Source organism: Nematostella vectensis, chromosome 13, assembly GCF_932526225.1.
Source record: "Nematostella vectensis chromosome 13, jaNemVect1.1, whole genome shotgun sequence".
NCBI lineage: Eukaryota > Metazoa > Cnidaria > Anthozoa > Actiniaria > Edwardsiidae > Nematostella > Nematostella vectensis.
The window spans coordinates 10,539,360-10,566,689 of NC_064046.1; the positions used below are offsets into that span (position 1 = coordinate 10,539,360).

Genomic DNA, 27,330 nt, shown 5'->3' on the forward strand with positions numbered 1-27,330 from the left:
GCTATGACATCGTGATAGATTTGTTTACAATGACGTCATCGATAACGTCACGCATCACCTGACCATATCGGGGCTCATAAGTAGGGGCAATCATCTGGGGCCGGTTGCACAAAGCCTGGATAAGTAATCCTCCGGATAGGCGCTAACCGCCGGATAAAATCCCTATCCAGCGAATAGTTATCCGGCGAATAAAGTAGCGTTGCACAAAGCCTGGATAGAAGGCTGCATAACTATCCGCTGAATAGCCATCATTACCACTAAATGGCTTCCCGTTTTCGAGGTAAATATGCGGAGCGCGCGCTGTTTTTCCTTCAAAAAAATGTTTTTTTGATTTAATAGACGTAATCGATGACGTCAACACCTACATGACTACCAAGTTTGTTGCCATACGATGTTTCCTTCATTAATTAAAGTTCTTAAAACCTTTCACTTGTATCAATCTAGCCAAAACAAAGCATAGATAAACTTTCAAATTCTGAAAAGGGAATTGAATTTGATTAAAATTTGAATTTTCTACAGATCTTTGAAAATTTTCATGGCCGCGCGAAAGGAGATTGAATCGAGTGAATATTTCCAAGTTTTGGCGGGAAAATCTGAAACAACTTTTTTTCCTTAAATCCTTTAAAATTCAGAGACGGCAATACCACAAAATATTGGCAATTTTTTTTTCAATTGCAATGCTACCCACAATAAAGCGAAAAATAATTTACAGTCGAGAACTGTATGCGAAAAAAGAAAATATCGTTTTGTTGTAGGTTTCAAAAACAGCGCGCGCTCGTGAGAATGTCGCCATTCTTGATTGCGAGTGCAGCGCGCGCGCACAATGCAAAAACAATTTAAAGACTAAAAAATATCTGCTATATTTTGCAGATTTGTTTCCTGAAGCTAAATAGTTATTTGACTACCAGGTTGAGATATAAAGATGGCGGTAAAAGTTGTAACCACACAACGTTCTTCAGCAATAAGACTTCAGTAAGAAGACATGAAGACGGGATCCGGTTAAGCGCGCGCATATGATATTTCATGGTTGACAGCTCGATCTACGTCACAAATTACTGGACCCGGGCCTTTCAGTTCACGGCCTTTTTTCCGAAGGATGACCAAAATATCTCAATATTACAGATTTGAGTTATTAGCGCGAACGCGTTTTTATAGAGTCCATAAGAACCACATACCATTTGGAAGAAGAAAATATAAAAGAATTGACAAAGTCTATCCATTCTGAAAGGTTATATGGACTTTGAATATAAATATTTTTATTTTGATGACGTCTTCTAGTGACGTCATCGATGACGTCACAAAACACTTGACCACAGTTTTGCACCTCCCTTGACACATACATGACACCTGCCAAGTTTGGCTGTCATGCGATGCTTTTTGGAGACGGACGGACATCGCGTCACCAAAACTCGAATCGATGGGTTACCAATATTTGTTATCACATTTTTCTATACCACTTTTTCTTAGGTATGGGGCTCCGCTCACGCGGCGCTTCACGTGGGAGCTCCGCTGTAAAACTCTCGGTATGTGAAAGATGGGCTCCAGATTCTAACGCGTTAAAAAATAGTCGGTCTCGACTAAATCTTTGTTCTAGTCGTAAAAGCGTGCGTAAATATAGGAAAAAAATGAATTAATAATAATAACTTTATTCCAATAAATACCAATACAGGTATATTAGGATAATATACAAAGTAGGTTGGCTTATATGCCTATCCTCTATTCATAATATTGAATTACATCATCACAAAATTTCAGGACTTAGGCTCGTAATGGAGCTCATAATATGCGAAAAAAGGTCTTTTGGCCTTAACAGTTTGAAAGAGTTATTGATTGCAAATAGATCATTAAAAAATACTCGACGTATATCATTGACATAGTCGCATTCCATTAAGGTATGGTACTCATTCCAAACCTTATTTTTTTCACATTTTTCACAAATCTTTAATTCATAAGGTAATTTTTTATAGCGGCCTGTCGCTCAATCGAATCAAAATGTAAACATACATATGACCAATGATTGATATTTAACCAAAAAAGATAATACTTGCAAAATAGGTTCTCTATGACAAGAGTCATCAAACTGTCATGTGACCCATAGTCCCTAATTTCGGTTTAAATCGAGAGAGTCCTTGTTTAAACTAATTTAAACCACGCAGTGCATGTTGCAGTGCTCCAAAAACGTTAGTGAAAAAGTTAAAAGGAATTGTTGTGTGTTGTTGTGAACAATAATGCGATAAAAGTGAAGGAAAGAACCAAATACGTCCGACCTTCAAGATTTCTAAGAAATGATCATGTTAATATATATGATTTACGAAGTTGGCGATCAGCTTAGAAATTTAGAGTAAAACAGCCTTCTAACTCAAACCCCCAAATGCATGTTCGGTCGCATTATTTCTCAGAAGCTCCTTTCCACCATATCAATATTTTTAGTGCGTTTCCTGAAAATTTTTTTAAAATAATTCGGCTAGTGAAATGTTTCAAAGTTTTTGCTCAAGTACAGGCTTGGGTTTCATTGAGCTAGGTAGAAAGCTTGATAAGTTATCTCATCCCTGTGAAACGATGACTTAAAATGGCGTCGCATGGAATCGAGGACGCCGGACAGTGGCTTATGCAAATAAGCATCTGTTCCGTAGACTGTATAGAACCTTCAACGATTTTTCTATATCGATTAAATTTCGCGAGATCAAAGTTCGCGGTCTTTATTTTTCGCGAGACTCTTAGCTCGCAATTTGTTTGAAATCGCGAAAAAAACAAGTATTTTTCATCTCATTAAAAAATACATTCTAGAGATGAGCCGATGAGGAGAGCAGAATTCTGGAAACCTAAATCCCCCTAAAACTACCTTCATCAGTCAATAGAAAAAGGTTTTCAAAACTGGCTCCGCTTATAGGCAATGCCTAAATATGTATATTTTGGGAATTGGGATACCTGTGGAAAGTCACGCATTCTCATCTAGCTAACAGACAAATACCATAATTGGACTAATGATGAGTATCTTCATTTTGTTGTGTTTGTTTTGTATTTATGAATTTTTTTGGGTTGTGGGTACTTCTCAAAGCCGGTACGACTGGTTGAGGGGTCCAATGTGTTAAAACGTCATTTGAGAATCTGTTTAGTCATTTTAATTATTTCGCATGATTTTAACTGTTTTTGCCGAAATAACACCAAAAATCGCTCTTCGCCGTGAAAGTGCCCCTTTGACTGTTTAATAGGGAAGGGGGGGGGAGGGGGGGGGGCTGTAAAACCAGAGGGGGCTTAAGTTAAAATGTTGCCAAGATAGGGGGGCAGCTTTATTTTTTTTTCACGTAAAAGGGGGGTGGGCTTACTTTAAATGACGTCAAAATGTTTCTTTTGTATCCAGATTTATCAAAATTTTGCGCAAATGGTTAAAAATGTCATCTTTTCCTTTAAACACAAAATTGATGCAAACTTTTAAGAACCTCTTTGCAGTAAGGACCGCTCTGTTCTATAAATCTCTATGTATCTCTCAACCCTTAGCGACAAAATGAGCTCTGTCTCGATGTCGCCTGAGATCAAACTCAGAAAGCGGACTCCCGTAAGCATCCATATTCTAGCGGCCAAGACGACAAAGGTAAGGTGTGTTAAGCATTAAGGGAATGTATCTGTTAGATGAAAAAAGGCCGCGTACAACAATCTTAGAGCTATGGGCCTGTGTTAAACCATTTATAATTACTCAACCATTTAGACAGAAAGAAGGAAATTTCAACTCTGCTTTAGACCATTTACAGTAAAAACAAATTTTCAGATTCTCCAATGAAACGCTTTAGGCTTTTTGGTCCTTAATTGTATAAAGGCAAGATATAATCAATCGTTTCCCGGACATTTGTCGGTCTAGTCGAACTTAGCTAAGCGGTGCTGATGTTTATCCTCCTGCCGAAGTAGAATGCATTAGGGACCAAGTGACTACAGGTAGAATGTAGGGGGGGGGAGGCTCTTCGTATTTTTTTAAGAACAGGAGAACAGTAATTTTTCATTTTTCGAAGCTAATTTTACGGACCCCCCCCCCCCCCCAGCCCTGAATTATTGCACAGTCCCTAACCTCAGAACTGGTTGAAGGGTTTATAAGGGACAAGAAATGATGATAATAAATGCGAAGATTTTATTTTATTTTATTGTATTTGGTGACTTGCTTCTCACTTGCAAAGCGAGTCCATTCCCAACACAACGAATAAGGAAACTATTGTTTAATAATAAGAAATAAAAATATACTCAACAATCATTGCAAGACAAGGATTTTAATAAACACTCATAAATAGATATTCTCCAGTATACAAAACAGACTTAAGACCTTTTTTATTCTATTTGGATATTTCCAGGATTACAAATTGACAAGATCGAAACATAAAAAGATCGACCAATTTCTTGTAAAATTATGTAAAAGCTATAAAAACCTATATAAACTTTGTCCGTGCGTTTTCTATTCTTTAATAAGTTTTTTCCTTTTAGCTTCTCCAGATTACTAAATAAAAATAAAAATGCCAAAAACCTCAAAGTCAAAGATAACCCTAGCGATTTTTTTTACTCTCTTAAAACTTTGGAAACGCACGCCGCACTATAAAGTATCTTTTGTATTTTTTTTTTTTGACGCTGTATTCTCTTGTATCAAATATGATTTTAGCTGTGGTCATTGCTCATAAAGCGAGGGCTTCAGATTAAAAAAATACTGACTGAGCTGTCTTTATTGTGTTTTCTGAAAGGAGTACAAATGAACTTGCATCTTCTTATTCAGCATTGTAACCTAATTTTCCTAAAGTTCCTTTATAACTCTTCATAAAAAAATCTGACCCTCATAGCTTGGTAATTTGATTAAAAGACGTCCTTGTAATAATTAGGTCGACAGGTCTTGTTTACAACGATGAAACTATCATACGGCTTGACGCTAGTCTGGAGTTCCTTGGCGACCTGAAAACGCAGAACAATTTGTACGTCACGTGGTGCAGACAAAGTAATGCGTGGTAATCACGTGAAGCGTCAGGAAATGTTTCTCGTTCATAAGATTATTCAGCCTAGTCTCATGAGCTTTCATCGGGTTTCCTGTGTTGGTAAGAGTCATCACTGCTCATCGAACCGCTCTCCCAAATCCGTCTTACCCCACGGTCATCCACAGGAATCCTGAACCCTTTCTCCATCCCAGAGCTTCTCCGACACACAACAGCGGAGGAGCTCTGGGAACAAGAATAACCCGATCCGAATAAAACACGAAGGCTAAGTTTAAACGTCGTATTATTCATGAGCCGCATTCAATGCAAATGCATGGAAATGAAGATAAAACAATTTACTTGATTTATTTGCATTTAATACCGCTCATGGATAATACGACGTTTGAAATTAGCTAAGAACCAGGCCGGCTATTGTTATATTCAGGGGCCGCGAAAGGGTAGGGGCAGGTGGGGCGCCCCCCTCCACTTTTCTGAGCGGATGTTTCTTTAGATATATATGAACGTTTTTTTGAACCAACAGGTTTCAAATTTGTTGAACAGTTTAAAATTCCCGCGTTCGGATTTGGAACCACCACCCACCCCTCCCCCCTGAAGCCACCAACCACCCCTCCCCCTGAGACCACTACCCACCCATTCCCCAAACTCTCGCCCCCCCACTTATGGGACCTCCGCCCCTGATATTTGTGGTGCTATATAAAATAAAACGTCGCGTTATGTTTTTTTTTTCGTTGGGGTCCTGTTTTACTCTTGTACTCTTGTCATTTTATTATTATTGTCATTCATGTGTTTATTTAAAATAGGCAGCCCACCTGTTCCATTTTTTTCATAGCTCGGATAAGATTGCCGCCCGCGATCTTCGCCAAGTCCTGGTCAGAGTACCCTCGTTTGAGAAGCTCGACCATCAGGTCAGGGTACTTTGATACGTCCTCCAGGCCCGTGGGCACCCTGTGGAATATTAATCGTTCTCAGCTGGAGTCGGTGTCGAAGGGTTGAGCAGAAATAAATTTCTTCGAGGTTTGAAAATTAGCGATAAAATATTATCTTGGGAACACGACAAGTTTTAATTATCTGTGTCTAAAAACTTTTTTGTAAGGGAGGGGAGGTCCTTGATAATTTTTGAATAGGTGTATCCGGTGGATGACCAAGAAAACCACAAAGACCGTTTGGACACCTCATACGTGCTAACACAGACATACTACTATCGAATACAATAGACTAAAAGCAGCCTCTATTTCGCATGCGCACGCATCCGTACCTTGAAACTCCGTCGTAGTCAGCACCAAACCCGATGTAATCGACGCCGGCGATTTTCTTGATGTGGTCAAAGTGATCTAAACAATAACAGATATTGTATACAACTCAGGCTCCTCCGAAGGAAACTCTATTAGCAACCGCTACTCTACTGGCAAAAGAGCGTTGTGATCGGTTTGGGCTACCTGTGTTTCGCGCATGAGGAGAGTGGGGAGAATTATTGTTTTCTACACAGGGAGCCCGGATCGCGTTTTCGCTTTTTTTTTCCGTTTTTTTTTCCTAATTTCAAGAAAGATACCCGCGTAGGAGGCTTTATACACCAATTTCAAGAAGCTGCAAGTGAAAATGGCAATGGAAAAAGTTAAATCTAGTCCACCCTTTCCCGCTTTGAAGAAATTAGCCAAAATCCACATTTTCTTTTTTAAATTCCCCCTCCTCTTTGAAACAGATCCTTGCGATACTCCCCTGATCAATCTTGCGTCCCCTCTTATTACGACACAAAAACTTTTCGACAACAACGAATTACCACCAACAATATCTTAATTATCGAACGTTCTTGTTTTTTCAGCCTACAAACCACTTACCAGCCACATCACTAAGTGTTGCCTCTTTTTTGCAGGTGACGAAATTGTTATAGAAGTTTACCATGACCACACCACCATTTGTTGGCTGGAAAAGTCAAGTAGTAATAAGGGTCAATGCCAATGAGAATTGAGAGAGATGCGTGGATAATCAGCTGAAGGAAGAGAGCATAAGATGCTCTCTTGGTATCATACAATTTAGGAGTAGGAGTGAGAATGGAAGTTGTTAAGTGTGGATATGATGGCGAGTGTAGCCAAAGACCAAAGTGATAAATGCAATTTAGAGTGAGAAAGGAAGTTGATAAGTGTGGATACGATGGCGAGTTTAGCCAAATATAAAGGAAGGTGTCCCAAGCTGGCATTAGAGCATGTAAAGACATATTTCATTACAGGACATTATATTTTTAAAGATCGTTCAAACTCAATGGAGATTGCCGCGTTTGGTGTTGGTTTTTCACTGCTCGCCACTGGCAACTGGGCAAAAGAGCGAATCTCCTCCCTCATCACCTCCCGGATAGCTTTCAAGAATTCGCTCAAAGGCCTGTCCGCTATACCGCCGAAGAAAAACAAGAAATGCGGCCAAAAAAAAAAATAAATAAATAAAATAACCAAACGACGGTTGATCAGAGGATTTGCCGCTCGGTGCAAAGCTACCCTTCGAAGGCATACCGCTGTACCACGCGCGCCGGCGCAGGTCACGTACGCAAAACCTCTAGAGCTCTGAGACGCTGCCCTGTGTTTAGTCCAGAACTGTGACCCTCTATTTCACGCGAGCCAGAATGTCGAGCGCAATGGGAGTTCCAGGTCTGGACTACCCTGTGTTGTGAGTCTAACCTTGCCTAAATGCGAGCATTTAGCCTCATTTAAAGGCTGATCCGCACTCACTATAAAAAGCCAGGTATTTTAAGTAGAGGCTAAAAACCATGCTCACCATTCTCTTGAGAACGTCATCAGGTACATTCCGTGAGGTGTTGCAGATAGCAAAAGCCGACGAGTGGCTGAAGATAACTGGAAACAAGAATTGGTAAAGCGTAAAAGTGAATGTCTTGTCATGACGTCATCAACAGGTAACGGCGGGCAAGATTTACGTCATCGCAAGAGCAGCAGTATATACAAACAGTTCAAAACTTGAGAGAATAAACCCTTTTGATTCCCGCGTTGACTTTAGTCTAGAAAGAAATGAAGAAGTTGCTTTTTGTTGTTATTTTATTTTTAAAAGCCTGAGGGCGCGCGAGCTAGTGACCCCAAAAGTCACGTGATTTCTTAGTGCGAGTTGCCTATTGGCTTACGCCTTTGTTGTCTTGATGGTTCGAAGCATGATTGACAGCTTTTATTTATCTTTCTCTGCTATTTTATTTGCTATTAGTGGCTGATAGAAACATTGTTTCTATGGTGTACGAATATGCCCAAATCGTGGTTAAGGCATTCACGGCGCGCATGCGCCTACCTGGTGCCTTGCTGATGTCAAGCACATCGTGCATTGTCTTTGTAGTCACGTGACTAATGTCGACAAACATGCCAAGGCGATTCATCTCCCGGATGACATCCTGTTGGTTTAAGCGTAAATTTTTAATAACGTTAACAGGTTACTTCCGGTCGATTACGTAACAACCTCCAAGGATTTTAAACGGAAAAGTCGAAAAATATTTCAAAATATTGAAAGCAGTGTGTCTATTGGAAATTTCTTTGAGGATGTGATTGATAATTTAGAGCGGATGGCCTGTTAAATATCTCTAATTTTAATAGAATCTTTTGTCTTTTTTTAGTCTCGTGGTATTTTATTCAACAGAATGTAGTATACATACCTTGCCAAAGTCACTCAACCCATTGTTAAGGGGGACCGCTGGAGAACAGGAATCTGCCCTGGAAATATCGAATGGATAACTAAGACAGGGGGATTAGTTAGGTTATAAATATAGCCAGTGTCGTCCCTACCTTTTCATTTGTTGTTTCGTTTAACATTCGTGATTGTTCTTCAATATGATTTTCATAGAAGCTTCATTATTGTCATTTACTGCACCAAGATTTATGTTTTGATGGCTAGGTGCAGGGCCGTAGCAAGGGTGGGGCACTAGGGGAACCTGCCCCACCCCAAAAACTTGAAATGACCGGTAGGGGCGTGGCTGTGTCCCCCATTGTTTTTGTAATATTTCTGTATCGTGCCCCCATAATAATTCGAGGCCTGCTACGGCCATGAGGTGTGAAACAGACATTTGGCTGATTCTCTATAGATAAATTTAACGGTTGACGAGCGAATTCTACGGTAAATTTCACACGTAAAACGATATAGGACACATCGCGAGACCCGCACACGTCTAGAATGTGACACATATACATGACATTTGGCGTATTGCGATACATTATATCTGTGTCATGCTAGTCATTGCCAGAGGTTGTGCGGCAGTCACGCTTCAGTGTGATAGTTTGAAATAAGATTGACAGTACAGTAACGACTAGAATGAGATAAATACAAGCGTGACAAACAGCACGAGTGCGTGACACGGTGTGTTACTAACCATGGTGTGTGACATCCGTGCGTCAGCGTCATGTAGCGTCCTCCCATCTCATACATCATCCGTAGCGTATCGAGGCTGCTGTCAATAGCGTGGCCTCCCTCGATTCCGACCAATGATGCAATTTTACCCGCTTTGTAAGCATCCAGAATGCCTTGCGCGGTGGTGACGAATTCTAGGTCTTTTTGGTACTTGGCTGCTAGGCGATGTATCACATCTATTTGCTCCACAAACAGACGAACAGAGTTCTTGTATTGGTTGCTACATGAGACGAACGCTGACCAGAACTGGAGATTAACACAATACAGCTAATTCCCGATAGACGGAAACTCGGTAAATACATCCCCAGCTAATTTCTTTTTTTTTATTTATTTATCTAATTTTTGTAGGCTCCATGTGCTCACCTGGCCGCCGACTTTGCCTTTTCGCAAGCGTGGGATATCTGTGTGTAGTTCTGGGCTACCTGTGTCAAGGGTGATGTTTTCCAGTCGGTTCATGTAATATTTTCTCATCTGCCATGGTATGTCGTTATGGCTGAGAAAAGAAAAACAAACAAATAACACTTAGGTTTTACTAAAAATTTCCCGAGCCCAGCTACAAACCCTGAACAGGGTTTCCACAGGGGCTCATAAGTAGGGGCAATCAACTTCCTCACATTGTATAGGTGTCACGGCGTTTCATCCTAGGATCAGGCTATTTTTAGACGCGCGGATTAGCCAATCAGATGCGACCTTAGACAAAAAGCTATGTTTTCTCTTCGGTACTTTGACTTTTGTAGCTCTCTTCTTCAATGATGAATCCAACTTTATCTACGAATTTAAATTCTGGTTTGCAATTCTTTTGTTGAACAAACAAAACCGACGGATGATGGGTAAAGAAATATTCTTCCTAACTGAAATTTGCGCGTGCAGCCTCACGTCACTAGCGCGCGCGACCAACGTCAACGTAGCTGATTGGCCCGTTCGTGCGCGCGCGTCTAAAAATAGCCTGATCCTGGGAAACGCCGTGACACTTATATAATGCAGATGATGTCAAAAATGATGCCCAAATGTCCCACAGAAGTCCCACAAATTGTACAGCATTTCGGATGCAGACAGTGAGTCCTGCTCGAATTTATCTAAAATACAGATGTTTGTAGGGTTTTTTCTGCGACTTGGAAAAGAACCACAGTCACCTAAGATTATGGAAACTTGTCTTGTTGTCCAAACTTGGTGAAAATCTTGTAGAAAAGCATATATAACTACGAGTTCGGTTGTTGAATGGAAGTAGAACGAATCCAGCTCAAAATACAAAAATTTGGAATTGATAAGATAAAGCGGTGCTCTCTTCGGTAGGTACATCGTATCTATGTGTCTTCAAAGCTATTTTTTAAAACTTGCAGGGATTAAAGTGCGGGGAAAAGTAGAAGAGAAAGAGAAACAAGTTTAATGGTAGGACTTACACTGCTCTTGTAAGTGGTTTGTTTGCTTTTGGTTTTTCGTTTCTTCGTAGTAAATTTTACGTGTTTTTCTACAATTTGAGTCCCAACTCTACACTAATGTGGCCGGTCAAAAAAAAAAGGGCTTGCACTTTCTATGCTTACCGGAGAATGCTTATTTTCTTGTCAAGATTCACAGAAAAATATGTCAAAGCAATTTTTTTCGCCGTCGATTGCCCACTTTTTGTGGGACATTTGTGGGACCACATGGCTGTTATTGCATCATCTCTTTTCTGATTGGCTATTCGTGCGCGCGTGATTGACATGTCGGATCTATGAATCTGTGAGTTGTGTGGGAGTGGGAGTGGTTAGTATGTAATCTCGAGCGAAGGAGAAAATGCGACGTTTGCGTGATGTTTACCCGTCTATCAGTGGTGTGTCCGCCAGTATAGCGGCAACTCGCTGCTCGTATGTTTTTTCCTCGTCTTTTTTTTTATTCAGCAACACTGCACATGGTACCGCTACCACGATCACCAATACCACAACCACAGCGATCCCAATTAGTAGCTTTTTCCTATTCATGATATTTGGCGCGACTCGGTGCAAAAGAACAAAGGTGGGTTTTCACTATAAGCAAGCAAACACAAGTTAAAATCGATGAAACACCGAATTTTTCTAGCGCGAAAAATATCAAGCGTGCTCGTACTATTGCATTCTTGTTGGGATGGAAAATCCCTTGCGTTTTAGACCCTGTCCCCAAGTATCAGTTTTCGTTTGAAAACGCAACCTATTTGTTCCGTTTTCAAAAAGATCCGCGTCCACACGAAGCGTTTTCATTTTGATACTACCCGTCCCCACGAAAACGCAGAAACGATACGAAAACGATACCAAGTTCTACAGCGCATGCGTATTCGCGCGCCACCTGGACTGGACCTAAGTTATCTTTTCATCGTTTTCGAAAGGTTCCATTTTCGTCCAGCCCCACGGCACCGAAGGGGTTTCGTTTTCAAATTGTTGTTCCACTCTGGAGATAGTTTTCAAATCGTTCTGTTTTCGATCATCGTTTTCGCGTTTCCGTGTGGACGATACCCGTAGCCGTAACAAAAAGGTTGCGTTTTCAAACGAATTCGGGTACGTGGGGACGGGGTCTTAGCCTTGAGAGCTCGAGCTTCCAGCTAGCTTGAACCAAAATCTATATCCCTTAGCCTGTTGCTAGCGCTTTTTGGGTCATATAGAAGCACATTTTAGCGTGATCATAATTCGAATGACTCTTAAATTAAAGTTTATTCTAACTCACCATTTGAAAGCTAGTAAATTGGAACTATTGTTTTGCAGTGCTTCCAACCTGGGTTCGGTAATTGGCTAATGCCTAGTGCACACTAGCGACATATAGACATAACGACATGGGCGCGCGCACTCTTATCTTCGACATAACGACATCGACATAACGACATAAGAGAAAAAACCTCTTATGTCATTATGTCCATGTCGTTATGTCGGGCTAAACATAGTGCGCGCGCCCATGTCGTTGTGTTGTTATGTTGCTAGTGTGCACTAGGCATAACTGAGGATAAAATTTTATGTGTGTAACCGCGACCGGAAACCTCAGATGTCATCGAGAAGAAAGGAAATTCTACTGCAGTAGAGTTCCGGCGAACCATCCTACGACCCATGGTTCATGGCCTCAACTAAGGTTGCGGTAATTAGCGCTGACAGAAGTGTAATGGTGTTAAATTGCGTGTTATGCTCAAAACCTAGTCGCTTTTCGTAACGATTATTCGGCTTCTGATGGTAATTCTAGTGTGACTTTGCTTCCATTCCCGATAACGAGTTCTAAGCTCTAAATGATTTAACCATGTTCGGAAACAAATTGTTGCTCAATGTATGCTCAATGCTTTATATAAATTCGTTCCAAGCGTACCACGTTGAACACAAGCTAGAATAAATCCCGCCAAAGTATTTGAATGATAATCAGTGTAGATCCCTTGATAAGTAACCCGTGACACGAGGACACTTGATTCGCTGTTGACAACTCAACTAAGGTAAAGTGAGTTTGTGTAACCGCAGCGCTCGTTTCCGCTCAGTACGCCCTGGGTCCCCGAGGATGAACCAGGACCAACCTGGGTTGGTTGAATGAATGATATTGTAATAAAATCTTCTCGAGACTTGATACCGTTACCCTCACTGGGGTTACGTTTCGAATTTCAGCGTGACATATATTGCATATATTGTGAGTTATTTGATACACTCTTTTTTTATTTATAAGAACGTCTAATTTTCAGTTGACGCTGCGCCGTTCTTTTAAGAAAATTAAAAATTCAAAATTAAATTTCAAAATCAAAACTTTGGAGCATTTTGAGGCTGAAAGTGTTCTTAACGATGTTCTTAAATTATAGTGCTTATAAAATATAGTAACCACTCAATTATTAGAAAGAGAATTACACAAATGATCAATAACAATAATATTTGAGGTTGTTATTGATGAACACAATTTCACACTGCATTTTAGAACACACCCGACTAATGAAGTAATATTTTTTCTGCTATCTGAGCCTCGGCATGTTCTTAAAATTTGGCGAAATCTAAGCCTGGACGTTCTTATAAAAAGGTTCTAATAAAAAAAAGAGTGTATTAGGGATCTTTTAAAAAGACCAATAAAATGATATTTTGGTCAATAGAGTGCCATCTTCGGTTCTCTTTCTTCTTCTTCTGGTTACGTGAATATGCTAGAGTACAGTATACTAAAGTAATGAGGATGAATTTGCAAATGCTTTCTTTGTATTTGAGATTGCATTAGGCCCGATATTCAGCTGTACTAGACAAAATAGAAAACACAGAATGTGCGCCTAAGAGATGTAAATGTGTATTAAATCATACCTGGTACTTCACCAATTCTCTGACCAAGAATTAGATCTGAAATAAGCTCACATCTCCAGACCGTTCGGGCCTTGCTGAGTTTATGACGCCAGTGTTGTTTGCAAGCTCCCGGATATTGATCTGTCTACTGCCAATCAAACTCCCGTTAAGCAAACGGCAATGTCACACATGACTGCTTTCAACGCCTGCAAGGGACAATAGCACTTTCTGGCTATCAGACTAGAAAACCTCTATCTTTCTCCATCGCTATGTCGGTGCTGCAAACACTTGTTTGCCTGGTCGTAATTGTAAAGGTCTCCAGTGGCGCGAATCTGAAGACGCGACGTGATGTTGATTATAGAGCTAAAGTTGTGGAGATTTTGAAGACGACGCCGCTTATTGATGGGTAGGCCGATTGCGTTGTATTTTCAAACAAGAAGAAGCGATTTATGAGTTGCCCTTTGCACAAGGAGGGGGTTTTGACTCTAGTACGTTTAGTTTGCAACATTCCACTGGATAAGAGAAACTATTTATCTTTGCCACTGATATTTAATATTAACAATTTGATATGTGTGACCAAGCCGCTTTAAGACATGTTTACTTTTTGCGCTTAGTGCTCGAGGATCAAGCAGCTTAGACAACAGAATTCAGGGCGGGAATTCATAAACGTCTTTGCATTTTCATGCTAATTATTGCTTCTTTCTATAGAAACGGGATGGAAACCAAGGTGTGAAGTCCCACATTGAAAAATAGACCGAACATGAGTCTTGATTTGCACATGTCCTATTGATGTTTGGTTTGAGCGATGTGACGAAATTATCATACATTTGTTCCTTTTTATTTTGTTTACAGCCACAATGATGTACCTTTTCAGTTACGTAGAAAGTACAACAATCGATTCGAGAATTTCACCTTTGATCATCAACCCACATGGCATACGGACCTCCCTCGACTGAAGAGAGGCATGATGGGAACACAGGCTAGTATTTTGTAATAACGCAAACCCCCAAGGGAATCGATATTTGTTTGAGGTAATCGATATTTGTTCGGTTCTCCATATAAGTCGTTAGCAAATTATGGTTATCCATATAAGTCGATAGCAAAGTATGGTTATCCATATAAGTCTTTAGCAAAGTAAGGCTATCGATATAAGTCGTTAGCAAAGTATGGTTATCCATATAAGTCGTTAGCAAAGTATAATTATCCATATAAGTCGTTAGCAAAGTAAGGTTATCCATATAAGTCGTTAACAAAGCATGGTTATCCATATAAGTTGTTAGCAAAGCATGGTTATCCATATAAGTCGTTAGCAAAGTATGGTTATCCATTTAAGTCGTTAGCTAAGTATGGTTATCCATATAAGTCGATAGCAAAGTATGGTTATCCATATAAGTCTTTAGCAAAGTAAGGCTATCGATATAAGTCGTTAGCAAAGTATGGATATCCATATAAGTTGTTAGCAAAGCATGGTTATCCATATAAGTCGTTAGCAAAGTATGGTTACCCATTTAAGTCGTTAGCAAAGTATGGTTTTCCATATAAGTCGTTACCAAAGTATGGTTATCAATAAGTCGTTAGCAAAGTAAGGCTATCGATATAAGTCGTTAGCAAAATATGGTTATTCATATAAGTCGTTAGCAAAGTAAGGCTATCAATATGACGCGTTAGCAAAGTATGGTTATTCATATAAGTCGTTAGCAAAGCATGGTTATCCATATAAGTCGTTAGCAAAGTAAAGTTATCCATATAAGTCGTTAGCAAAGTAAGGTTATCCATATAAGTCGTTAGCAAAGTAAGGTTATCCATATAAGTCGTTAGCAAAGTATAATTATCCATATAAGTCGTTAGCAAAGCATGGTTATCCATATAAGTCGTTAGCAAAGTAAGGTTATCCATATAAGTCGTTAGCAAAGTAAGGTTATCCATATAAGTCGTTAGCAAAGTATAATAATCCTTATAAGTCGTTAGCAAAGCATGGTTATCCATATAAGTCGTTAGCAAAGTAAGGTTATCCATATAAGTCGTTAGCAAAGTATAATTATCCATATAAGTCGTTAGCAAAGTAAGGTTATCCATATAAGTCGTTAGCAAAGTATTGTTATCCCTAGAAGTCGTTGGCAAATTATGATTATCCATATAAGTCGTTAACAAAGTATGGTTATCCATATAAGTTGTTAGCAAAGTAAGGCTATCGATATAAGTCGTTAGCAAAGTATGGTTATCTATATAAGTCGTTAGCAAAGTATAATTATCCATATAAGTCGTTCGCAAAGCATGGTTATCCATATAAGTCGTTAGCAAAGTAAGGTTATCCATATAAGTCGTTAGCAAAGTAAGGTTATCCATATAAGTCGTTAGCAAAGTATAATTATCCATATAAGTCGTTAGCAAAGTAAGGTTATCCATATAAGTCGTTAGCAAAGTATTGTTATCCCTAGAAGTCGTTGGCAAATTATGATTATCCATATAAGTCGTTAACAAAGTATGGTTATCCATATAAGTTGTTAGCAAAGTAAGGCTATCGATATAAGTCGTTAGCAAAGTATGGTTATCTATATAAGTCGTTAGCAAAGTATTGTTATCCATATAAGTTGTTAGCAAAGCCTGGTTATTCATATAAGTCTTTAGCAAAGCATGGTTATCCATATAAGTCGTTAGCAAAGTAAGGTTATCCATATAAGTCTTTGGCAAAGTATGATTATCCATATAAGTCGTTAGCAAAGTATGATTATCCATATAAGTCGTTAGCAAAGTAAGGTTATCCATATAAGTCGTTAGCAAAGTAAGGTTATCCATATAAATCGTTAGCAAAGTATGGTTATCCTTATTAGTGGTGATGATTATAATGATGATGGCGGTATTCGTGGTGGTGATGGTGATGATGGTGATGGAAGTAGTTGTTATGGTCGTCGTAATTAGGTTGGTGATAGTGATCGTGATTGAGGTGGTAACGATAATTATGCTATTGATGATTTTGATGATGATAGTGGTGGTGATGTCGATCTTGGTGGTATGTTTGTAGTGATGGTGACGTTGTTGATAGTAGCGGTATAATGATAGTGGTGGTGATTTGGTGATGATTATTGTGGTAACAATGATGACGGTGATCGTGACAGAGGTAGTGATGTTGACAATGATAATGGTGGTGTTGATGGTGATGTCGTTGTCGATCTTGGTGGTATAGTGGTGGTTGTGGTGACGGTTATTTCGATCTTTGTGGTATAGTGGTAGTAAGGTGATGTCGATCTTGGTGGTATTGTTGTGGTGATTGTGGTAGTTGATAGTGGCAGTAATAATGAGGATGTTACTGATATTGATAATGTTGAAATAGTGTGTGGTGGTGGCGATAATGGTGGTGATGATGGTGATGGTAATGGTGTTGATGGCAATGGGAGTAATTCGTCGTGTTGGTGGTGTTATTGTTGATGGTGATTTTGATATGATAGTGATGTTATTCGTTTAATTTCTTACAGTTGTGGTCAGCCTTTGCCTTCTGCGCCAACCGAATGAAGAATGCTGTTCGCCAAGGACTCGAGCAAGTCGCTATCATAAAGAGAATGACCGATAAATATCCCGAAGATTTTCAGTTCGTTACCACAGCACAAGGGATCAGAGATGCTAAAAAGGCTGGAAAAATCGGCTGTATGATTGGTCTAGAGGGAGGTCACATGATTGATTCTAGCTTGGCAACACTGCGCATGTTCTATCTGCTGGGGGTACGCTATCTGACGCTGACTCACTCTTGTCACGTGCCATGGTAAGTTGAAGGATGGGGCCCACATGACGTGATAATAAGAATATTGATGATGATGATATTGATGATGATGATGATGGTGATGATGATGATGATAATGATGATGATGATGGTGGTGATGATGATGATGATGAAGATGGTGATGATGATGATGGTGATGATAATGGTGATGACGACGACGACGATGATGATGATGATGGTGGTGATGATGATGATGATGATGATGATGATGATAATGATGGTGATAATGATGGTGATGGTGATGATGATGATGATGATGATGATGGTGATGATGGTGATGATGATGTTGGTGATGATCACTTCTTCTAGGGCTAGTACCTGCTCTGCGCCGAAAAAGACCTCTCACAATGGCCTGAACGCCTTCGGCAGGGTGAGGAACAGCACGTTGTGCTTGTCCATTTTTTCTAACTTTTCTTAGCCCAGCCGTTATTCCCCATGTTTAGGTATACACCTATTTCAATAAAGGTTGTCATTGCAAATGGCAAATGGCGATTGGCGAATGACAGTTTTACGACCGGTAGTAACCATGCGTCTCGGAGAATATGGATAAATCAAAACAATTATCCATTGAAGGTTACCAATGCTTGGCTATGACATTGCTGGACATTATTTAACACCTTTATTTTTACAACTAATTAGTACCCATAAGCCATTTACCATTTGCCTTTTGCACTGGCAACCTTTTGTGAAATAGGTGTTTAAACGTATGATCTGCGTTTTTTTATAGACGGTCGTCATGGAGATGAACAGGCTTGGTATGATGGTGGATATTTCACACGTGTCTAACGTCACTATGCATGACGTCCTTGATGTCACCAAGTCCCCCGGTAAGAAGGTGTTTATTTCGGCTTGAATTTGGCACTCAAAAAGTCATGTGGTCAGTTAGTGTAAGTCGCCTATTTACCCTGTTGCCTTTCAGTCATTTTCAGCCACTCGTCGGCCTACGCCCTCTGCAAACACCCGCGAAATGTCCCTGATGATGTTCTCAGGAGAATGGTAAGGCATCCAAGTACACAGTCACTAAAACACGGAACAGGCGCGTACTAAGGGAGGGGGGGGGGGGGGGTGCACGCTGACCCTACCCCTATCCCCATCAGCGATTAAAGTTTGATATTTTATCAACAATATTTAATTAAAAATATCTTCTTACTTGCTTGAATTAGCAGATGGAAATACATGCTTAGTGTGGCTAGATATTGATCAGGGAGCATGAAATGGCAATGGCGGCGTTTCGAGCGTTCTAAACATGCTATTGGTATATTTAATCGATCTTGAAGATCATTCAGTTTCAATTTAATCTTTGTTTATCGAGGATAACATATTTAACCGAATATACAGTTTTCTAACATATGGCCCTCGGTTAGTGTGTCACTGTGGGTGGTCACTGCCAGAGGGTTTATTGCGTCCCCAGTGGTTCTTTTACGTCCCTTCGGTTCAGGTTAATGTAGTGCAGCTTGAAGAGACGGGACCGCCGGTTTGATGTCCCTATCCGAGAAGACTGAGAATAACGGGAGAATAACTTCAACTCACTTGTGACACAAATTCGAATCAAGGCAGGAACCCGTAAAAATCCCCAGTTTGAGCCAGGATTCGAACCTGGGCCACAGCGGTGAGAGGCCGACGCGCTAACACACTATGCCACCCGTGCTTCATTGAGGGGAAATGAAGCATGCAACATTTCCAGATTAAACACCACCTTTAGGCTTGGCTCAACTCGCTTGGCTATGATCATGATGAAAGTAAGAATTATCCTGTAGCCGGATCTCATTCCGGCTTATTCTGAAATGTTTTGTTCGAATATTGGGAATTCTGTGGATCGCAAAGAAATGATTTCTTCGCACCTTCGCCCCAGCGCACCTCGGCCTTCGAGCGCGCCACAGAACTCCCAATATTCGAAAACAAAACATTTCCGAATAAGCCCGAATGAGAGCCCGCTAAGTAAGAATCGTTTGTTTACTTTTCCAGCCAGCAAACGGTGGACTTGTGATGGTTAATTTCGCGAATGATTACGTTATTTATAATGCAACTAGACGTGGAATCACCGTAAGATTGACCGACGTTGCGGGTATGCATCGCTCTACCAGTCTACAGTAGTTTACAAGGGTATTAGGAGCGAACCATTTGATATTTGACTGGAGGAATGGCTGAAATCGAGCAAGACTGGCAGACAAAAATCGAACAGCAAAACTGTCCGGGAAAACAATACAGCAAAAAAAAAAAAAAAAAAAAAAAAAAAACGATAAGCCACTTCCCCCGTCAAAAATCAAATGGTTCGTCCCTTAGCAAAAATGTTCTTAGCTGGTGCGTGCGCAACCCCCTTGTCGGCCAAAAAGTGTGTCATTCCTTATTAAGGAATCTTTAAATACTATGCTTTTTCTATATGATACCATGATACCTATGCCTGCACACCCCCTTAGGCCAATCCTGGGTATGCACCTGCTTGCAATGCCATTTACATTCACTAAAAGCCATAGCGCGCGTAAATTTTCCAGCCAACGCGATTTCGTAGTGCAAACCATTCAATGGAATGCAAAGCATGAGCTTGTGGAGGTTAATGCTTGGCATTTGCTTTTAGGTTAAAGGAATTTGTGTAAAGGGGCTGTCAGGTAAAACCTGTCTCAGGGAATTTTCCACATTTTTTTTCAGACCACATCGATTACATAAAGAATGTGTCAGGAATCGATCATGTCGGAATTGGGGCAGATTACGACGGCGTGCCTTAGTAAGTGGACTGCACATACAAGCTTTATTTAGGGGTTTACGTGTGCACACACAGAAAAGAAAGTAGAACTTTGCTTGAGGTAAGTCCTTGGGATTTTGCGGCATGTCGTTTTTAGGGTACTGTTATTACATACCCTACCCCTCTTTATCCGAAGGCACACTTCTCTTAGGACATTTTCTTCCAGGCTAAAAAAGGTTTTCTATCTTATATTTTCTCACCCAACCAGCCCTCCCCTGTCTTTGATCTATTGTGGAGCCCCCCTTAGAATTTTTGGATATTGGGAAATGCAAGACATAAGGAAGGTGACACATAGGGGCATTCCAACTTTTTTCTGAGCACAAAAATTTGTGACATGCACTGTGATTTACCCCATAAGGCTACGAGTTTTGTTATTGAATCTGTTTTCCTCAAACACAGTAAATCCCAGAGGATATGATAATACTTTACCTTCTGGCATCACCCAACCATGATACTTGATCTTAAGGTTATGATTTCTTGATCTTAAGGCTATGATTACTTGATAAGGTTATGATTACTTGATCTTAAGGCTATGATTACTTGATCTTAAGGTTATGATTACTTGATCTCAAGGCTATGATTACTTACTCTTAAGGCTATGATTACTTGATCTTAAGGTTATGATTTCTTGATCTTAAGGCTATGATTACTTACTCTTAAGGCTATGATTACTTGACCTTAAGGTTATGATTTCTTGATCTTAAGGCTACGATTACTTACTCTTAAGGCTATGATTACTCACTCTTAAGGCTATGATTACTTACTCTTAAGGCTATGATTACTTACTCTTAAGGCTATGATTTCTTGATCTTAAGGCTATGATTACTTGATCTTAAGGCTATGATTACTTACTCTTAAGGCTATGATTACTCACTCTTAAGGCTATGATTACTTACTCTTAAGGCTATGATTACTTACTCTTAAGGCTACGATTAAGGCTTAAAGCTTTGACTTACTCTTAAGGCTATGATTACTTACTCTTAAGGCTATGATTAAGGCTTAAAGCTTTGACTTACTCTAAAGGCTCTGATACTCAGCAATTGCACCAGTTTAGGGACGAACCATTTAACTTTTGAGGAGGGTGGATGATTCTGAAAAAAATTCCCGCGAGCGATTTTTACAAAAAAAAAAAAAATCATGCAAGCAGTAAAATATCCTGCACACCACCAATAGGGGGGGGGGAATCCTGCCCAATAGCAGAGCCCCTGAATGGTCCCCAGAAATTTTGATGTGCTCGCAGTTTTTTGCTAATGATTGCATGCTCGCGCAATAGCCAAGAGGAAAAAAAATATCTTGCTCACATGAAATCATCCAACCCCCCCCCCCCCTCAAAAGTTAAATGGTCCGTCCCTCACTACTGTCAGGCCGACAGAAACGTCAACCGATAAAAAAAATACACAAAGAATCTATTATAATCTGCAATATTCTGACAGGGCCATCCGCTTTAAATTATCAGTGCTCGAAGAAACTTTCAAAAGACACAGCTTTTACGATTTTAAATATTTTTTGCGTTTTCCATTAAAAATAATCGATAATTGTTACGTAATTGACCGGAAGTTAACTGGTAATATTGCCGCTTTAACTGATTTGTTTTCTTAGTGTCCCCCAAGGCTTAGAAGATGTTTCCAAGTACCCAGACCTCCTGGCCGAGCTAATGAGACGTGGATACACTGAGGATGATATCAAGAAAGTTGCTGGAGAGAACCTTATCCGTGTGCTTGCCAAAAATGAACAGGTGTGAAAAACAGTAAATGTTCTTTTTACAATAATAATAATAATAATAATAATAATAATAACAACAACAACAACAACAATAATAATAATAATTTATTAGGTTATATTGCACTTTTTACTTGTAATGATCCATCCATTTCTTCTCCGAGTCCGATTGAAACCATCAGGCTTTTGTGGGTAGGAGAGCTCCTCCATTTTACATGTATTAATACTTTTAATAACTAAAAAAACCATCAACAAATAACCAGATGTGATTGATTATATCTAATTGGAAATAATTTAGTTTTTCGCTTGAAATAGCTAATGAAATCGCCTTGTGTGACACAGTATTATCGTGTAGGAGTGTGAAATGATCTTCTTTAATGGCTAAATGACCACATTTATGCATCATAAAACAGCTTGATTGAAAGCTTCTGTTCTATTTATCATAGATTGCAGAGGGTATGAAGAACACACGCCCTTATGATGAATACCAGTTTTATGCAAATGTGACATGCCGTCCAAACTTTGGGGGAGGTTACGGTGCATATACACAACGCTACAAAAGCTATGTAAAAGTCTCACCAATTAACTTGTCATAAGCAAGATTTTAAAGCAGCTTTAGCTTCATAAACTAAAGCCCTAATACCTTTTTACAATTTCTCAGTTTTCTTTGTTTGTAAAAAAAGTCGCTTTTAAAAATGACTGTTCTCTTATTTTATACATGAATAACATGTTTCCATTAAGTGTACTTTTTCCCTGCTAGCAGAGGCCTCTTTTTTCTGTATTTCTTTGAGTTCGCGAGGAAAATATTTTCCTCGCGAACTCCAGCCCAGCGAAATACAGAGAAAAGAGGCCTCTGCTAGCAGGGAAGTGTACTTTTATCATAGATAGGTACTTAACCCCAATAGCTACAGGAAAATGTAAACTTCATGTCAAGATTTAAATTTTCTCTGGTTAAATACAAGTTTTTATTTCTCTTGTTCTATTTACAAGCAATGAGATTTTGACAGAATAGGTGACTTTTGTTAAAAATACTGAGGAAAACAATCACTGGAAAACACCAATGAGATGGGACCTCTAAACTATACACTAACTTTTAGTAACATTTACAGATCATGCCATTGACTTCACCATAAAAAGTATTTCTTTTCACTTTAAATATAAAGTTTTGAATTTTAAAGCTGAAAATGCTATGTGAAATGAAAGTTTTAAGTACAAATGAGTGAATATGCATCAAAGAGTGATCATTCTAGTTCTTTTGCTTGAAAATAATTCCCTCCCTCCTTAAAATTATGCCCCTCCAATCCCCATTTCTTGCTTGTCTTGAATCAAGTCTGGAAAGGAAAGGAAATTCCTTGGTAAGAAAATCCTTTGAAATTAATTTTTAACATCATCACAATCTCTACCATCTATATACAGAATGTTACAAGAAGTTGGCAAGTAACAGAACAAGTTTGATATCTTTATGATATCTTTATAATTCATTTAAAAGGGAAAGTTTTAAGCACAGTGACATTGAGTTCAGGTGCATTTGAGCCATTTAGCCCAGACTTTACCAGGTTTTTTGCTGTTTATCAAAAAGGCAAGCAAAAATATATAGGAAAAATATACCAGAATTACCAAATGATAAAAAAAAAATTGGTGCCTGACGGGCTTAAAGTGAAAACAGCCCAAGAGCACCTCTGAAGTGGAAAAGCCGTTCTATGAACTAAAGAGAATCTTACTGTACCTTCTGTTGCCCCTTATTGTTCATGGGTAAATACAGCTTGAACTCTGCAGGGAGTTCGTCTTCGGAGTAGAGTCGGTCTGAGAAGTAGACTCGTCGAATTCTGCAGTTAGCATGGATCTGGTGGGTAAAGTACACAGTTATTAGAAGCATAGTAAAATCAAGAAAACAAAGCCATTACTAAATATTTGCTCTACTAAGTAGTCAAGTAGGAAACATGGTGATGTATCTATGGCAACTCTCATCTACGAACAAAAACACCTAATTATTTTGAATATTCAATTATTTCAAATGTAAACGGGGAAAAGATATTCTTGCAAGCACTTATTTAGAAACAATATGTTAACACGGTCAATACTTAAATAAATAAATTCAAGAATTAAATTGAAGTAGTTTAAATCAGACAAAGGTGACAAAATTGTAAATACATGTTAAAATATGAGCAAGTATTACTTAAGAATTTAAAAACTAGTTAGATTAATTAACATTGAGTTTTATGTTACCATTCATACAAGAACTAACTAAAACTCGTGATAAAAAAACATATATAGCCAATTACTTAAATCGATTCTCGACAAAACTACCGTATGAAATTACGAATAATATCTGGGGCAATTTTTAATTTAAAAATCAATAAAGTTGGTGTATTTTTTAAGGCTTTGTTTGGGTTGTGTACGTTTATACCCGGCCCTAGATACCATCTCCTTGCGGTACACAAATTGCTCAAAAACAGTTTGAATTTGTAAAGGATAACTGATACCTTGGGAATAATTCTATGAGAGACAGTGGAGACCATTCGAAAACAACAAAGAACTGGAGTGTTTGTGGGATTAGGAAAAACAGTGGTAGTACTTATCAGATGTGCATCCTACCTGAACGCGTAGCGTCTCGATGTAGTTCGTGCCGTATGCCCGACGGGTGAAATCCGACAGATTAAACTAAAGAAAATAAAAACACGTGTATCATGTTCGGGTTTATAAAAACACATCAAGAACTCGGCTAACAAGAAACCGACATGGGCGTTCGATAGTGTGTGTATTAGAAGTGTATGTACACGCGATACCAAACGTTATCTAACAAATAAAACCGGGACACGCTATAGTGAAATTTTCTGCTAAAATAGAAAGAATACATTAAGAACTGTTGCAATATACGGTAAGCTATTTTGCGTGAACTCAATATATTAGAAATAAAGTCGGTGGAGTGTGTTTCTGTCGGTGACCGGAAGCGAGTTGTATGTTACTATGCACGTGAAAGCAACAACAAGCCGCAAACAACACTCACTCAATAGAAATGATAAAATTCTTAATTTATCACTAAAAATATTCACAATACCTGAATCTGGTTCCAGCCATCGTCCAGTCTCATCGGCATTGTACAGATAAACGGTTTTACTCTCGTTGTGGACTGGTAATTCGATGCACGAAATCTTCTCTTAACATTCTTGTCGTCCAGGACCTACATACAAAGTGCAAGTTGTCAACAAACTGTCACGACCGTACACACTCCGAATTTGTTAGAAACGTTATCAAACTCTTAAAAGGTAATGGTTAACAGCTAAAGCAGCATTCCAAGCTATTTCATAGCTTACCTGCACTTCGAAAGTGAAATATTTCTTCAAATTTTTGATGATCATGACGAGGAAAGGGAGTTTGATACCTAGCGTCTTTTGGGGTTCCGAAGGACAAGTTATGTACGTGGTACTGCAAAAACAACATCAAAATTATTTAATGATAGCAATATATTAAAGTTTCAAGAAACGTATAGATCGTTGAAGAAGAGTAAATTTTTGTCTATGTACATTCGCGAACGGCGTGCACTTTTTAAAGAGGCGGGAAGGCAAACTCACCTGACATTTGTACCTACGATTTCCAAGACCAAAGATTGGATATCGTTATCTGTGATTCTTTTAATATGGCCATTGCGAACCTGAAACAATATAAACTTTGTTAGAAATCAAGCACTCTAAAACACAACACAAAACGAGATGTTAGTGAAAGAGAAAACTTGACCCATTTTACCTTTTTGTCCCAAATTTGTAGCGGTTTGCTTCCAATGCTGTATAATATCGAGAGAAATCCCGATTGAAATGTGTTCTTAAACATCCTAGCTGTAGTAATGTGTGTTTATTAAGGCCTATCCGTCTAGAGGATGGTTTTTAGACCGTTTCCCTTGCTGTTCTAGTGAGTGTGTTGTGGCACAAGTGAGCAATGGCTGGTTAGTCGCTAGGGGTTGCAGCTCGTGTTGACCATGCGCGACACTCGTCACTATAGAAACATGGTGTACACAACCTCGCTCCCATGAGCATTTACAGTAGTCACCGCTGACTCACACAGTTCTCCCGCAGATAGAAATTTCTAGCTGTTGCAGAATAATAATGGCTCATTCAAGCGCACAAGAAAGGATAAGCGGCACAAAGTGATAAACAAAGCACAATAAATATTCTACCAGCATAAATATTTAGTTCATATTCCGTATATAAAAACTTGGAAATGTCTAAAACGAAATTAAATAAAAAAGTAGGGGAAACGCAACTCTCCTATATTTGTTTGGCGTAAGTTTTGTTTTGCTTTCTTTGCGGAGTTTCAAACAAGTTTAAGCTGAGTGAAGATTTAAACACGAGGTTCCGCTATAAAAGGGAAAGCTCCTCCCACCCCGGGCTCAAATTTGCAATTATAATTAGAACACTGCCACGCTAGCAGTCACAAATTATAAGCCTCCTGTAAAATTGCTTATCTTTGAGCATCAGTTGGTTGGAATAAAGCTATTTTTGCACAGGTAACAAGACAGTTGTGTCAAGGGATTGATAAGTTAGTGCTTTGTTGTCCACTAACGTTTTCGGTACACAACCAGGAAAAAAAGCCTAGAAAGGGCCTTTTGGGCCCCCTCCTGTTAAAAATCCTGGCTACGTCGCTGTTATCTTGGGTTGCCTGTCTATGCGTCAATTTGCAATAGCCTGTAGGGCAGTAGGACCTTCGGGATGAATGAGGTCCTTGGACAGGGAAGTTTGATGCCTCATGATAGTATTGTAGGCTTCCACGAGAAACACTAAATACATATGTATCTGCCAGTGCTGAAAAACGTAAGACTAGTTCCAGTACCGCGCGGTTAAACCAGCCTTTTTGTTTTGAAATGGCGGCTTTTTACCGGCGAGCTGTCACATTTTGGCGAATGCTAAGAAAACTAGACCAACCGAAAGGCTATAATTTTCTTTATGACTCCCTCATTATCACACAAATCTGTCATCTTTTGTACAGTATGGTTTTAATGCTGTACAGTTAGTCAAATCAGCGACTGAAGTCAGCCTTTCGTTCGAACGATTCAACACTACAATTGTGCTTGTTTTCGCCAGAGCACGCGCATGCGCATACGTTATTTGGCCTAAATGTTTTAAGTTTCCGTCGATGACAACAAGGAAACTTGTTGTAATTAAATTTAGTTACCAATGAGTGTTTCGGTCCAATAATAAGATTTCTGACAAGGTAACAGTGAATAAAAAACTAATTTGCGACTGGAAAATCGTGGCCCCAGCCGCCGGGGTTGATCGCTTAGCTTTTTCAGTGTTTGAGTGATCGGGGGAGATCAAAATTTCGGAATTTGCTGGAGATGGCCGCGCTGGTCCTTTCATACCACTAGTTTACTTTGAAATCGACATACGTTATAACAATGGTTAAGGAATGGTTGAATGTCTATAAATGGTCTTATAGAGCTGTTTTTAAAAGGCTTGAGAAGTTGTGCTTTTCCAGAAATATAAATACTGACCCCGCATTTTTACTGTCTCTGCAATATAATTC

The 27,330-nt window shown here is 39.3% G+C and overlaps 3 protein-coding genes across 5 annotated transcripts; 1 reads left to right on the forward strand and 2 right to left on the reverse strand.

The window, feature by feature from the left end:
- Positions 1-4,240: 4,240 nt before the first annotated feature.
- On the reverse strand, positions 4,241-13,737 carry LOC5507400 (dipeptidase 1). Of its 2 annotated transcripts, XM_001627979.3 has the most exons (11): positions 13,601-13,737; positions 11,145-11,350; positions 9,711-9,840; positions 9,310-9,593; positions 8,599-8,656; positions 8,241-8,340; positions 7,725-7,801; positions 6,797-6,881; positions 6,217-6,292; positions 5,771-5,906; positions 4,241-4,923 (listed from the first exon to the last, which is right to left on the reverse strand). In XM_001627979.3, exons 2-11 carry the CDS (start codon positions 11,303-11,305, stop codon positions 4,828-4,830), a joined length of 1,203 nt encoding a protein of 400 aa, XP_001628029.2. In that variant the 5' UTR covers positions 11,306-11,350; positions 13,601-13,737; the 3' UTR covers positions 4,241-4,827. The 2 variants fall into 2 exon arrangements, with proteins under 2 accessions (XP_001628029.2, XP_032231916.2); XM_032376025.2 differs by lacking the exon at positions 11,145-11,350 and having other exon boundaries at positions 13,601-13,711.
- On the forward strand, positions 13,721-22,764 carry LOC5507409 (dipeptidase 1). Its single transcript, XM_048721219.1, has 10 exons — positions 13,721-13,985; positions 14,432-14,558; positions 17,053-17,336; positions 17,664-17,724; positions 18,082-18,181; positions 18,274-18,350; positions 19,320-19,419; positions 20,001-20,076; positions 21,694-21,829; positions 22,260-22,764. The coding sequence occupies exons 1-10, from the start codon at positions 13,849-13,851 to the stop codon at positions 22,407-22,409; spliced, it is 1,248 nt and encodes a 415-aa protein (XP_048577176.1). The 5' UTR covers positions 13,721-13,848; the 3' UTR covers positions 22,410-22,764.
- Positions 22,760-25,780, reverse strand: LOC5507398 (cilia- and flagella-associated protein 20). 2 transcript variants are annotated; one of them, XM_032376027.2, is made up of 7 exons: positions 25,558-25,780; positions 25,386-25,465; positions 25,128-25,239; positions 24,872-24,994; positions 24,409-24,474; positions 23,540-23,656; positions 22,760-23,144 (listed from the first exon to the last, which is right to left on the reverse strand). In XM_032376027.2, the coding sequence occupies exons 1-7, from the start codon at positions 25,639-25,641 to the stop codon at positions 23,139-23,141; spliced, it is 588 nt and encodes a 195-aa protein (XP_032231918.1). In that variant the 5' UTR covers positions 25,642-25,780; the 3' UTR covers positions 22,760-23,138. The 2 variants fall into 2 exon arrangements, with proteins under 2 accessions (XP_032231918.1, XP_032231917.1); XM_032376026.2 differs by lacking the exon at positions 22,760-23,144 and having other exon boundaries at positions 23,531-23,656.
- Between the last annotated feature and the right edge of the window lie 1,550 nt (positions 25,781-27,330).

Excerpts from the sequence above, each read along its gene's own strand:
- LOC5507400 (XM_001627979.3), bottom strand. The coding sequence starts at position 11,305 with ATGAATAGGAAAAAGCTACTAATTGGGATCGCTGTGGTTGTGGTATTG. Across the intron at positions 8,341-8,598 it reads GGTTGAGTGACTTTGGCAAG|GATGTCATCCGGGAGATGAA; the intron begins GTATGTATACTA and ends TTAAACCAACAG. Across the intron at positions 4,924-5,770 it reads CTATGAAAAAAATGGAACAG|GTCGCCAAGGAACTCCAGAC; the intron begins GTGGGCTGCCTA and ends CTGCGTTTTCAG.
- LOC5507409 (XM_048721219.1), top strand. The coding sequence starts at position 13,849 with ATGTCGGTGCTGCAAACACTTGTTTGCCTGGTCGTAATTGTAAAGGTC. Across the intron at positions 14,559-17,052 it reads GAGGCATGATGGGAACACAG|TTGTGGTCAGCCTTTGCCTT; the intron begins GCTAGTATTTTG and ends AATTTCTTACAG. Across the intron at positions 19,420-20,000 it reads AAGATTGACCGACGTTGCGG|ACCACATCGATTACATAAAG; the intron begins GTATGCATCGCT and ends ATTTTTTTTCAG.
- LOC5507398 (XM_032376026.2), bottom strand. The coding sequence starts at position 25,641 with ATGTTTAAGAACACATTTCAATCGGGATTTCTCTCGATATTATACAGC. Across the intron at positions 25,240-25,385 it reads ATCGTAGGTACAAATGTCAG|TACCACGTACATAACTTGTC; the intron begins GTGAGTTTGCCT and ends TTGTTTTTGCAG. Across the intron at positions 23,657-24,408 it reads TCGAGACGCTACGCGTTCAG|ATCCATGCTAACTGCAGAAT; the intron begins GTAGGATGCACA and ends TTTACCCACCAG.